The sequence below is a fragment of the Neovison vison genome, chromosome 2 (genome assembly GCF_020171115.1).
Source record: "Neovison vison isolate M4711 chromosome 2, ASM_NN_V1, whole genome shotgun sequence".
NCBI classification, from domain to species: domain Eukaryota; kingdom Metazoa; phylum Chordata; class Mammalia; order Carnivora; family Mustelidae; genus Neogale; species Neogale vison.
In genome coordinates, this window is record NC_058092.1 from 176,630,283 (window position 1) to 176,642,890 (window position 12,608).

At 33.2% G+C, this 12,608-nt stretch overlaps 1 protein-coding gene across 4 annotated transcripts in view; it reads left to right on the top strand.

The window, feature by feature from the left end:
- The window catches only part of CABCOCO1 (ciliary associated calcium binding coiled-coil 1), a 117,490-nt gene that overhangs the window by 5,482 nt on the left and 99,400 nt on the right, over positions 1-12,608 (top strand). For all 4 annotated transcript variants that reach the window (XM_044239595.1, XM_044239593.1, XM_044239592.1 and 1 more), the window contains exons 2-3: positions 4,402-4,505; positions 9,450-9,619. In XM_044239595.1, the coding sequence (XP_044095530.1) occupies positions 4,402-4,505; positions 9,450-9,619 (274 nt within the window). The remainder of the gene's footprint in view (positions 1-4,401; positions 4,506-9,449; positions 9,620-12,608) is intronic.

Here is a 12,608-nt window from a genome sequence, read left to right on the forward strand (position 1 = left end):
CTATTCATCATTTACTATCATCTAATAATGTCATCAGATGATAGAGATGAATTCAGACAGTCTATTAACAACCTATGTTGACATAACTAGGATCTGCAGAATTGTAAAAAGAAGTAAAAGATTGAATGACTGTCCCTGAGGAATTTACCGTCTAAAGGAGTTGGCAGTATAGAATAATTATACTTTACAGCTAATAATAAAAAACATGACCAACAAACATTTAATATGTAGTCATATGTTATTGACTAAAATAGCATACTGTCTAAAAACTGAGTTCATTCAATTCAATTTACAAGATCTGAGAGCCCACGAGGTGCAAGGTATTCTATTAGGTACTAAAATATTTTTTTTTTCTTATTGAATTTATAAACTAATTGAATGATATAGTTTAGGTTATAAACTAATTGAATAACCAGTTTACTTTGCTAACCCTAGGTTACAAAAAGATAGCTAATAAAGTAGCACATTTTATGTCTAAATTAGATTTTTAAAAATAAAAATACATTAACCTAATATTAAATACAAACATTAAGTTGTTTGCCATTACCAGTAAGTTTTAGTTTGGGGATTTTAGTACTCTTGGAAAGAAATAAGGAAAATGTAGGACGTGATCTTGTTAGCTATAGCAAAGCATTTTGTTGTTGTTCTTATTCACTAGAACCCATTCACATAGAAGGATAAATAAATATTTATTGAATTGAAAACATTTGCCCCCACCCTCCCCCAAAATCTCACAGTTTTTTACTTTTATGGAGCTACTGCTTTTTACCTCTGCTTCTCAGTCTCCTCTTCCATCCCCCATTCACAGCTCTTCTCCCCATGCTCTGGCTCTGGGCAGTTTTATCCATTGTCATACTTGGAGTGACTCTTAAGCCAATATTTTTAAACTGGACTTTTCTGAGTCTAGCATTTCTAATTACCTTCTAAACATTTCTTCCTTGATATGTGTATTCCACCTTAAATTCAACCACTGAAATCAAACTTGTCATGTCGCCCTCTTAAAACGGGCATCATCTTCCAGTGCTTTTATTTTTATTGGTGTAACACAAGTGCCACATATGGTTTTTACAGACTGTACTCTGAACAAAAGGACTCAGCTTCTGGAGGGCCTGAGAATTTCCACCTTTCTCTTTTTTCAGTCATCTATTTCAGATACACATACTATTTATTTGTACCGCTTTTAGTCCCCCAGATAATGTTGCATTCACCCCTTTCTTTTCATACACACTGCTAGGAGCCCAGTGCAATCCTGTGCCTCATTCCTGACCAGTTTCAAAGACATTTTCATTGAACTTTCCTCTGTGTCCTTTCTCTGCTCCTTTCCTTCCTTCATTCCCCTACAAATTGCCCTGCCTTAAAGGACAGATTTATCTTATCATTTCACTGCTAAAAAACTTCATGGGTTCCTTACTGTCTGTATTATTAAGAACAAACTCTTCAGCTTGTCATTCTTTGACCAGCCAAGGATCTAAAATATTTGTGATCTCTTGTGCAATATGTTGCATTTTGTAATCACTCAGTAAATATTTATTCAAGTATTAAATTTGAGATCTCCCACAACATGTTCCCAATGCCCACTTCCCACTTAGGTCCAACTAGACCCTGACTTGTACCCAAGGCACCATTGTGTGAATTACTTGATATTTACAGAACCAGTCCACATGTGTTCTGTTGCTGATTCATCCATCATTCTTGTCCAGTCTTACCAAGTGCATTTCTGGACCTCCTCTCTATAGGCTTTCATTGTCCTGTGTCTATCCTTGTCCTTTTATTATGACTCACTTATTTTATCCTCTCATTTTAAAGTCACCCTTGGTTTGTTCCTTCCACTACATGTTAAGTTATTGAGGCTAACAGGTTTTTTACTTATTCGATCAGTTCCTGGATGCCTAAGAGGACACATACAACAAGACCACAGTCCTCCATTAAAAGCTCCAGATACGGGACGCCTGGGTGGCTCAGTTGGTTGAGCGGCTGCCTTCGGCTCAGGTCATGATCCCAGCGTCGTGGGACCGAGTCCCGCATCGGGCTCCTTGCTTGGCGGGGAGCCTGCTTCTCCCTCTGCCTCTGCCTACCACTCTGTCTGCCTGTGCTTGCTCTCACTTCTCTCTGTATGACAAATAAATAAATAAATAAATAATCTAAAAAAAAAAAAAAAAAAAAGCTCCAGATACCCAAGCAAAGATGAGGCTCATGCTCCTTTTCCTTTCTGAGTCTTTAGATGCTTTTACTGTATTTGCTCTCATCTCCTTGGCTTGCATTTGATTTCCATCCTGCATGAAGCAAGCACCCACTTGACTGGTCCTGTGGGACCCACTCTGGGTCCTTGGACTTGGGTTGCCTGCATCATCTTGATAATTATGAAGTGACCCTCAGAGGAACAATGGTACCCCAAAATTAAGTCTGCACAGCACAATTTGACTTTTGGGGATTGCTAAGTTCCTCCTCTGTGAAACAGAGTTGGCGTAATGCTGCTGTAATTTCTGTCTCTGTGCACCTCTGTGTAACTGGTCTATTTTCTGGGGAAAAGGAAAACTGGAAGAACTGATATGGGACCTATTCTCATTCCCTATTCTCACTCCCTGTTCATTCCCTGTGCTCTGGATTGCTTTAGTTGGCTCTGAAACTTTACTCTCACTTTAATTGTAAGACTCTCTGGTTCAGTTCTTGGACAGTTTTTCTTAAGGCTATTAGCTGGCATAAGAGACTGAATCACTCAGCTCCAAAGAAAAGGGACACTTGTTCCTCCCCATCAGAAAGTGTTTTTAGGTGACTAAGAACCCAGGGAAGTGTCAGAAGTTATTTCTTATGTAGCAGTCCCTATCAAGGAAATCTTCTACATGATAATTATTTGTGGCTTGCCGGGAACACACACATAAGACTGATCATCCAAGTCCTCCAAGCCCCCAGTGATTTAAGACTGTCACTGGGAGTAACCAAGACGCATTTGGGGATGATCAGCCTATTGGTGATTCTCTGGGAAGCTCTTCCCATAAGCAGCACGTTTGATCCACCACATGTTTTCCCTAGAATAGAACACAGACTTCTAAGTCTTTTTTTCTCATTGCTGGGTGGATGTCTCCTCATTGTAGTGGTATGATGTTGGTATTGCATTGAGGATTGGTGGCAATCCTGTTGAGGACCAAAACTCTTAGAATAAAGAAGTGGTCCTGCTATACCCCCAGTTGCACTGGATTTTCAGCTTCTAGGGGTAAGATATATGGCATGCTGGTCACTGCCAGGTAGATGTTGTGTCCTTGAATGAGACATAGTGGATATTTCAGTGAGACACATGGCAGACTGGTCACTGCTGGGTGGATGTCTGCTTGTTGGATTTCCTAGAGACATGTAATCTACCAAAACTAAAGCAATGAAAAAAAAGAGAGAGAGAAAGAAAATTTGAGCAAACCAGTTACTAGCAATGAAATGTACTCAGTAACCAAAAAATGCCCAAAAAACAAAAACCTGGGACCAGATGGCTTCACAGGCAAATTCTACCAAACATTTAAAGAAATGTTAATACCTATTTTTCTCAGACTATACCAGAAAAATACAAGAGGAAGGAAAACTCCCAGATTCCTTCTATGAAGACAGTATCACCTCAGTACCCAAACCAGATAAAGACACCACAAATAAAGGAACTATAGACCAATATCTCTCATGAACAAAGATGCAAAAATCCTTAATATCCTTAAATCCTATATATATAATATTATATAATACATAATAAGAATATGAGGGATATGTAATATAATATTATATAATATAATAATTTAACAGAATATATAATTAATAATTATAATTAGTAACAATAATTAATATAATATATAATAAATTATATATAATATATAATAAACTATATATAATATATACACATTATTCAGCCATAAAAAAGAATAAAATCTTGCCATTCATGACAACATGAGTAGAGCTAGAGAATGTAATGCTAAGTGAAATAAAGTAGAGAAAGACAAATACCATATGATTTCACTTGTATGTGTAATTTAGGAAACAAAACAAATGATCAAAGGTTGAAAAAGAGACAAACTAAAGGACAGACTCTTAACTACAGAGAATAAACTGATGGTTACTGAAGGGGAGGAGGGGGAAGTGGGATTAAAGAGTACATTATCATGATGAAAAAAATAAATACCAAAAATGTGTTTGTTAATTGAAAGCCATCACCCAGTTTTAAATATGCATAAAAGACAGTTTAACTAGACATTCAACTTTTGAGAGGTACCATTTCTTGAAAATGAAGAGAAAAATGATTATCTAGAAGACTGTTGTGTTTCACTTTTATTTCTGATAGCAACTAGAAACTAAGCACATTTTGATATTATTGGGTTAATAATATTATTGAAATAACTCATTCCTGTTGTTTTGTTTTTGTTTTGGTAGAGAGATACTGAATTCCAGGAACATGAAAAGATTCTGTCTCCAGATTTTCTTTCAGCTGCTCAAATCACTGAAATGCTGGCAGAGGACATAGATGGAGTTCAACAGTAAGTATTTCAATATTACAACCAAATATAAAATCGTTCTAATTCTGCATCTATAAATGATCACAATATCCTATTACATATTTTAAACATTTTTTCTAAAGAATTGTTATTATATCATGCAAATATAGATATATAGATATAGATATATCTCCATATATATATAATCTCCAGAGTCTGAAACACCAAAATTCTCAAACAACTGACTTTTTACACTGCTCAGCTGTCGTCTTTATGTGAGAAATGCATTTCAGACTAACATGCAAATGTTAACAGAGAAGAGGGATTTATTGTTAAAAGCAATCTTTAACATATGCTCTCTTCCACTTCTTTTCTCTTTCATTCGTAAAACTGTCAGTTATGCACAGTAACCTTTAGGTCTTCTGTCTCATCGTGACAAGAATAAGTTGGTTTTTCTGTAATATTAAGAATTAATATATTTTAATACTTTGGAAATTCTGAGTATTAGCAATCCACTTGTGATTTTTATTGGATATAAAGCTATACTAAATACTCTAATTTCATGTTTTTTTCCTAAAAATGTGAATATAACTGAATTTATGGGAATAATTCTAATACATGTACATCTCATTCTCTATAGCAAATCATTTACATAGAACTCTAGTCAGATATATCTAACACCCAAGTTCCTAAAATGTGTTTTGAGTAATCAGTCATCTTAAAAGTTATCTTGCTCTAATAATATGAAGACTGATTGACTATAATGTGTAGAGAGCCCACTTTACACATGATGTGATGTTCTGGACTGTAATGTCTCTTCTGCAGGCCAGTCATCTGGATGTTAGGAAGGTATTGTGGACCATAATGGACAAATAGAAAATGACTCTGTCAGTGACTATCATTTGCAAATCTTTCAAATATTGTGGAATAGAGGTGATTTACTACTAAGAAGGAAATATGACAGATGTACTGGCTGGAAGAGAAATCTGAGAAGGGAAGACATATTAAGAGCAGGCAAATGACACTGACAGGCCTTTTCCCAGGATGGTCTTCAGTTTCAGGGCCTGCAAATCTTGCTAGAAATCCTGGTATCTGTGACTTGGCCATATTGCTTACCATCTATATCTTTATAAGTATTAAGGCAATTAAAAATTTCACAGATTTTTAAACAAGTATATCATGGTAATTTTAAGATTTTTATAGAAATGAATGGCCATCGGAAATTCTGAATTTTAGTATCAGAATTGATTAGCAAAATTCTTTTATTAGTAAAAATAAAAATAAATAATAATAAATAAATAAATAAATAAATAAAAATAAATAATCACTGATTATTTATGCTTCAATAAGTATTTCCATTTCTAGATATTCCAAATATTGATCATTAAAGTGCAAAAAATAGGTATTTCATACTAGGCAAAATAATATGGTGACAGATATTTCTTAGAGTTTACAATTTATTTGTATTAAATATCAAAGATGTTATACTAAATGCAATTAATATTAAATAAAAGATAATGCAAACAAATTTTTTATACTTGTTTCATTCTTACCACATCTTAGGTTGTACTATGTACCATATTTTGTGTGATGATCTTTTTTCCCACTTAATGGCTCTCTTTATTGCCAAATATTTAAATTCTAAAAGTATTTTTAATCTTTAAGCAGTGATGTCTAGGATAAAGGAAATAACACAGAGGGTGATACAGAAGTTAACTGTATAAAAACAACCAGTTCAACATGGGTTGACCTTTTAGACTGTTTCATTAATAGAATTCACCTGAAGTAATCTCGGATTTTTTATATCAATTTTGGATAAATGACAATGTTATGTCAGGAGGTATTTCTTTGAAGAGTAATTTTTTGAGGTTCTTTATAAGATTTTTATAATAGTAATCCTAAAATATTTGCAATCAATCATTCACTTCCCATTTAAAATAGCATTATTAAAGATGGGGATTATATACTTTTCAAAATGACAGAAATATAATTTAGGTACCCTGTCACCAAGTAACAGAAGTATGCCAAAATCATGCAGTCTATAAAGCTATAAACCTATTTAAATAAATTATAGGAAATCACACTTCCCTACATTTTAAAATTAAAAACTGTTTCATGAAAGCAGCCAACCAAATGAAACATTATAGTATCATTAAGACATATTTCTAGATTACACTTCAAGTAAAGTTAAACCTCTGAGTACATTTCTCATGATCTCCTAACTATTATCAAACATTCATGCTTTTAATGTAACCCTGATTTTTTACAGATATACCCAAATCCTTTTTGAAAAAATGTTAAGGACTAAATTGAAAATAACTAAACACAGAAATAACCCTGAGAGATCTTTTAATAACCTTACATAACTGGGCTTCCATGAGCTGTTCAGCTCTTGCCTTAAAGCTTATTTCTGAATGTCATCATATTTAAAAAAATAAGATGCGCTCCAATTTCAAGAGCATATAAGAATAATGTAATACCTTTCCTGGGCTTCTTGATAAGATGAAGTAGATAGTTACATCACCTGTCACTATAGTAAAACTTCCTAAATCCCAGTTAAGCATCTTTCTCTTTCCCCATAGTCTCTAATGCCACAGCTATAGCCGTCTCTCCTCTCCCATGTCCTGTCTTCCCTTATCCCCAAACGAAAAACTTAAAGATTTGCCAGTAAAATGCATGGAACCTTTGCATTCAAATTGCAGCAGCATCTTGCTCCAGATGCTTCCCTACATAACTTCCTTTGGGGCGAAAACGTGAGCTGAGACTAGAATGGTGAATATTCAGCCCTGCAATTCAAGTCGAAGGTTAAGATTCAAATGGTACTAGGGAAGGTGGTGGAGGGGGTATGGGGGAGAGCAAAGATAGAGGTGGCCAAAGAAGTTTCACTAAAATACTCTTAGACAAATAGTTGGCTTCATTTACATATAATCAGACACTGAGAAAATGAAAATTAAAATCAAAGAGCACATCAACTATTTAAGTCAAATATTTAATTTTTTTTAAGAATTTATTTATTTATTTGACAGAGAGAAATCACAAGTAGATGAAGAGGCAGGCAGAGAGAGAGAGAGGGAAGCAGGCTCCCTGCTGAGCAGAGAGCCCGATGCGGGACTCGATACCAGGACCCTGAGATCATGACCTGAGCCGAAGGCAGCGGCTTAACCCACTGAGCCACCCAGGCGCCCCCAAATATTTAATTTTTTTTAAGAAACAGCATGGAGATGGCAGATGAAATGTACAGTGAGAAGGAAGACTAACTGTTGGGAATAAAATGTTCAGAGATATTTGACTCCAGAATTGATTGACTCAAGTCCTCCATAGTATCATCAAGAAATTTATAATTTTAGAATTGATTTTTCTTATGACTACAAGATGGCTGCCAGTAGCAATCAAACATACTTATTTACTCTTGTATTTTTGTTCCACAGAATAAAATAAGCCTCATCCTTAGGAATTAGAACAGTTTAGGAGAGTGCCCACCACAGACCAGTAGTTACTATAGAGAATGCCATATATTGAATACCATTATATTGCATTATGGGAAGAGGGGGAGATTATCTTAATTGGTTTAGAGGAATTAGAACTCACTTTTGCAGTTGAGGTCTACCTTGACACCATTGTAGATGAGATTTATGTTAGAGGTTAAATACAACATCAGCTTAATTTTTTCCCAAACTTGTTTCATCCTGCTGTATTTATTCTGATTATAGAACCTATTTCAATATTATGAATAATAAGGACTTCCTTTTTTGAAAATGGCAGTATAAAGTTGTGATACACCCACACACAGTCCTTCAGAAATGACATATAAGCAACAAGGAAATACCAATAACTTCTTTATCCAGACAAGGAGAATGCTGTATGTCCAAACCACAAAATAGAGGATGACTGCCAGAAGCATTATAGTTCAAGCAGAAATGAAAGAGAAAGAATGAGAAAGATACACATAGTTGAAGATCTTAGAATGAGTTAAAAAACATAATTATTCTCCTAGGTGAGAAGAAACCCTGAAGTGCTATTTCAAGAACACTTGTTTGCAATAGCAGGACAAGGATATACAGGCTTAGAACAGATAATTCCCATATTTACAAGAAATAGATTGTTTATGTGATGGTAATGAGAACCCATCCTAATTTTTTTTCCTTTACCCCACTAATTGAAAAATGAGTAAAAAAACTAGAATAAATGATTCTGTACAGAAAATAGCTTGTCACATGGCCAAGTCTGAGTAAAAAAAAAAAAAAACAAACACACAAAAAAACAAGGAATATGCATACAAAACCATTTTATGAAAAAAAAGTACTTAAAGAATAGGGAGAAAAAACTGGCAAGAAAGAAAATACAACCAAATGAATATAGTCATGAGCAGAAAAAAAATAGTCAAACATTTATCATGAATTTAAAAAGACAACTTATGAAGCAACCACAGCAAGAGTATAAAATAGAGATATAAAAACTCAAGGAAGAGATAACAAGATATAAAAGGTAATAAAGCATGTAAAAAGGCAGAGTAGAAAAGAGAACTCTGTAAACAGCCCAAGGGGCAATTAACACTGCTGAAAACCCTAAGGGACCTAGAAGATGGTATTGAGAAAAGAAAAAAAAATGAAAAGGAAATTATTTCGAAAAAACATTTGAAGGTTAATAGAAAATTATAGCATAGACAAAATGAGTTGTTGTACTTCGAAGACAGAAGAAGGAAGAAAAGGAAGGTGAGAAGGAGAATTACAAGAAGAGACCAAATGGAAGGAGAAGACCAACAGGAGTGCGGACTCTTGCTCTCTTTATCTCTTCTTCCTCTTCCCTCTCTCTGTTTTCCTTTTGAATGTCATTGTGGACTTAGAATTTTGATATAACTATGAATATTTTTGGATTTAGGGCATCATAGAATTTTCATTCAAGAAAAATCTTTGCGTTTTCAAAACTTAGAAAAGGAGCTGTGCATTAATCTGGTTTTAATGTCTGGATTTTTTCTTTTTGTTACAGAAAATTGAAAAAGTTTTTGAATTTCAAAAACCTTCACACCTGTCTAAAGGAAGCCATTCTACTAGATTATTATGTATCTGGATTTTTGTGGGCTAGAGGAATGGAATTTTCTGTTATTCAATATTCAAAATTTATGACTTTACTAGATATGTTACTTCATAATCTTAGAAGTAAGTACATTATTTTTTCTTTTTTTTTTTTAAAGAAAATTTAAGCCACTATCTAAATTAATGTTCTTAAGCAAAAGTTCCTAATTTTCTTGCAATTCCTTCAGTGAAAATTATAGTGTTTTTTTCTGGGTAGAGCAAAGATATATATAGTTGTGAAATTCCTTAAGTTGTGAAATTTCAAACCGTATTTAATAGGCTAAAGTTCTCTTAATTAACTTGCCAAAGATATGTTAACTTCATTTAAAAATCTTATCAATGCTGTATGTCCCCAAAACATCATGTAGTTCACATTTATTTAGGTATTTTTTCATTGTTTGAACTGTTTTCATTTCATCTTCCTACAAGTATTACTGGGATATCTCATAAATGACCTATGAGAGGAGGTACGTAAGTCAATATCTAAACCCCATTAAATAAACATTACTCACATAACTTAGATTTTGTGACTTTTTTTCTTATATAATTTGGAATGAGTTACTATAGGAAATTTGGAAATTCTTCCTTAGAGCACTTTTCAGTTGATTTTTTTTTTTTTTCAGAATAAATACAATTGCTTCTTGGAAGAAAGGAAAGAAATCTATCACTGATATATTGCCAACTCTGTGTGCTAGGCATTAGTTTGGTTCTAATCTTTACATGCATTATTGAACCTCAGAGCAACTCCTGCATGGGAGGAATTATAACCACTACCTCAGTAGGTTAAGCATCTGCCTTTAGCTCAAGTCATGATCCCAGTCTCCTAGGATCAGGCCCTGTGTCAGGCTGCCTGCTCAGTGGGGAGTCTGCTTGTCCCTCTCGCCTGCTCATGCTCTCTTTCTTTCTCTCTCTCTCTCTCTCAAATAAATAAATAAAATCTTTAAAAAGCAAAAAGATAAATAATTGTACCAATAGAAGAAAAAAATAATTAAACTTGATAATGAAACTAATTTGTATGATATTAACTGATTAGACAGACTGGTTGTTTTTTTCCCTAATGAGGAAATGGACAAATATTTATAGAATCTTTGAGTACTACATGTCTCTAAACAGTAATCTTTCAACACCATTGCCAAATTACTTGGCAAACAAGGAATCATGTAACTCTCAACTTGCATGGAAAATAATAATAAATAGATGCCAACTATAAGATGAAATAGATATTGAGATTATATGTTAAAGACTGAAACTGGTATTACAAAAGTGCTTAAATGAACAACCATGAACATCCTTGAAATAAATTTTTAAAAGAATCATGAAAAAAAAAGGAAGGCATAAAGAAGAAATAAATGGAAATTTTGGAACAAAATTATACAATAACCGAAATTAAAATCTCATTAGATAGAAATAATAGCAAAATGGAAAAGAGACAAAGGAAAAAAATCAGTGAACTTGAACATAGTGTGATAGTAATTATCCAATCTGAACAATACAGAGAAACCTGCCAGAATCCCAAGCTGATTTCTAAATTTATATGGAATGGCTAAGGAATTAGAATGGCTAAAACAACTTCAAAAAATAAGGATAAAGCTCCAAAAAAGCATACACCCAATTTTAAGGCTTACTGTAAAGTTACAATAATAAAGTCAATGTTGAATTAGTGAAGGGATAAAAGCATAGCTCAATGAAACAGAAGACAGAATTCAGAAATACACTGATGCAAAAGTGTTCATCTGATTTTTTTTATAAATATGTAAAAACAATTCAACAGAACAGTGTAATCTTTTCAACAAATGTTGGAACGATTTCTGTCTATATTGAAAAAATATATAGCTCAGCCTAAGCATTTTATTTGATACAATTAACTCTAAATGGATCATAGGCATAAAGTTAGAATGTAAAGCTATAAATTTTTTAGAAGAAAATTGGGAGAAAATCTTCATGACCTGGGGTTTTACAAGAATTTCTTAGACATGACCCCCATACCATGATGCATATAGGAAAAAAATGATAAATTAGACTTCATAAAATTATAATAGTTTTGTTTTATGAAAAGTCACTGTTAAAAGAATGGACAAGCTACAGATAGGGGAAAAATATCTGTAAATCACATATTGACAAAAGACTTGTCTCTGTAACATATAAAGAGCTCTCAAAACAATAAGAAAACAAATAGTTCTATTAAAAATGGGCAAAGCTATCAAAAGGCATAACTCATGTCAACCAAGAGGAAAACATTAGACAAACCCAAACTGAGGAACATCGTACAAACTATCTCACTGGTACCTCCCAATCTGGCAAGGTTATCAAAAATTGGAAAAGATTGAGAAATGTTCACTCTAGGGTAACCTCAGGAGACAAGACTACTAAATATAATGTGATATCATAGATGGGATGCTTGAAATTTCTTATTCTTTTTCTAGAATGTTAAGTAAAAATTAAAGAAATCTAATAATAATTTAAAAAAATATATATGTAGTAAAAGAAAGGGATTTAATGAGAGCAAAATATATATACACTCTAACAAAAAACTATTTAAGAATAAACTTTAAAAAGAAATGTACAAATCCTATGTGAAAAAACTCCAGAACTTTTAAAGGTCACAAGGAAGTTTTCTACATTTGGAAAAACCTTAGAACATTCTTGGAAACACTCCAAATCACAAAGAAGCTAAATCTCTCTAAATTAATATATAATACTAGTATTCCAATAAAAATACCAACAGTTTTTTGTTGTTGATGTTTTTGCCTGGGGTGACTTACTAGGCAAGATGATTCTAAAAAAATATGGAAAGTAAGCAAATACAGATTGTCTTTAAAAACTGTAATAAACCATAACATATCTTGTTATTAGCAGTAGAATTAGTAATAGTAGTGTTATAAAATCTCAAATATTTGAACACGGTGGTTAATGACCAAACAGACCAAAAGAAATAGACCCAAGCATTGGAATTCAGTATTTGATTGAATGACATCTCAAATCTATAATGAAAATATATACTATTCGATAAATAATATTGTGTCCATCTAGAAAAAATAAAATTGAATCCAACCCCCTTTCTGTCCATAAACCA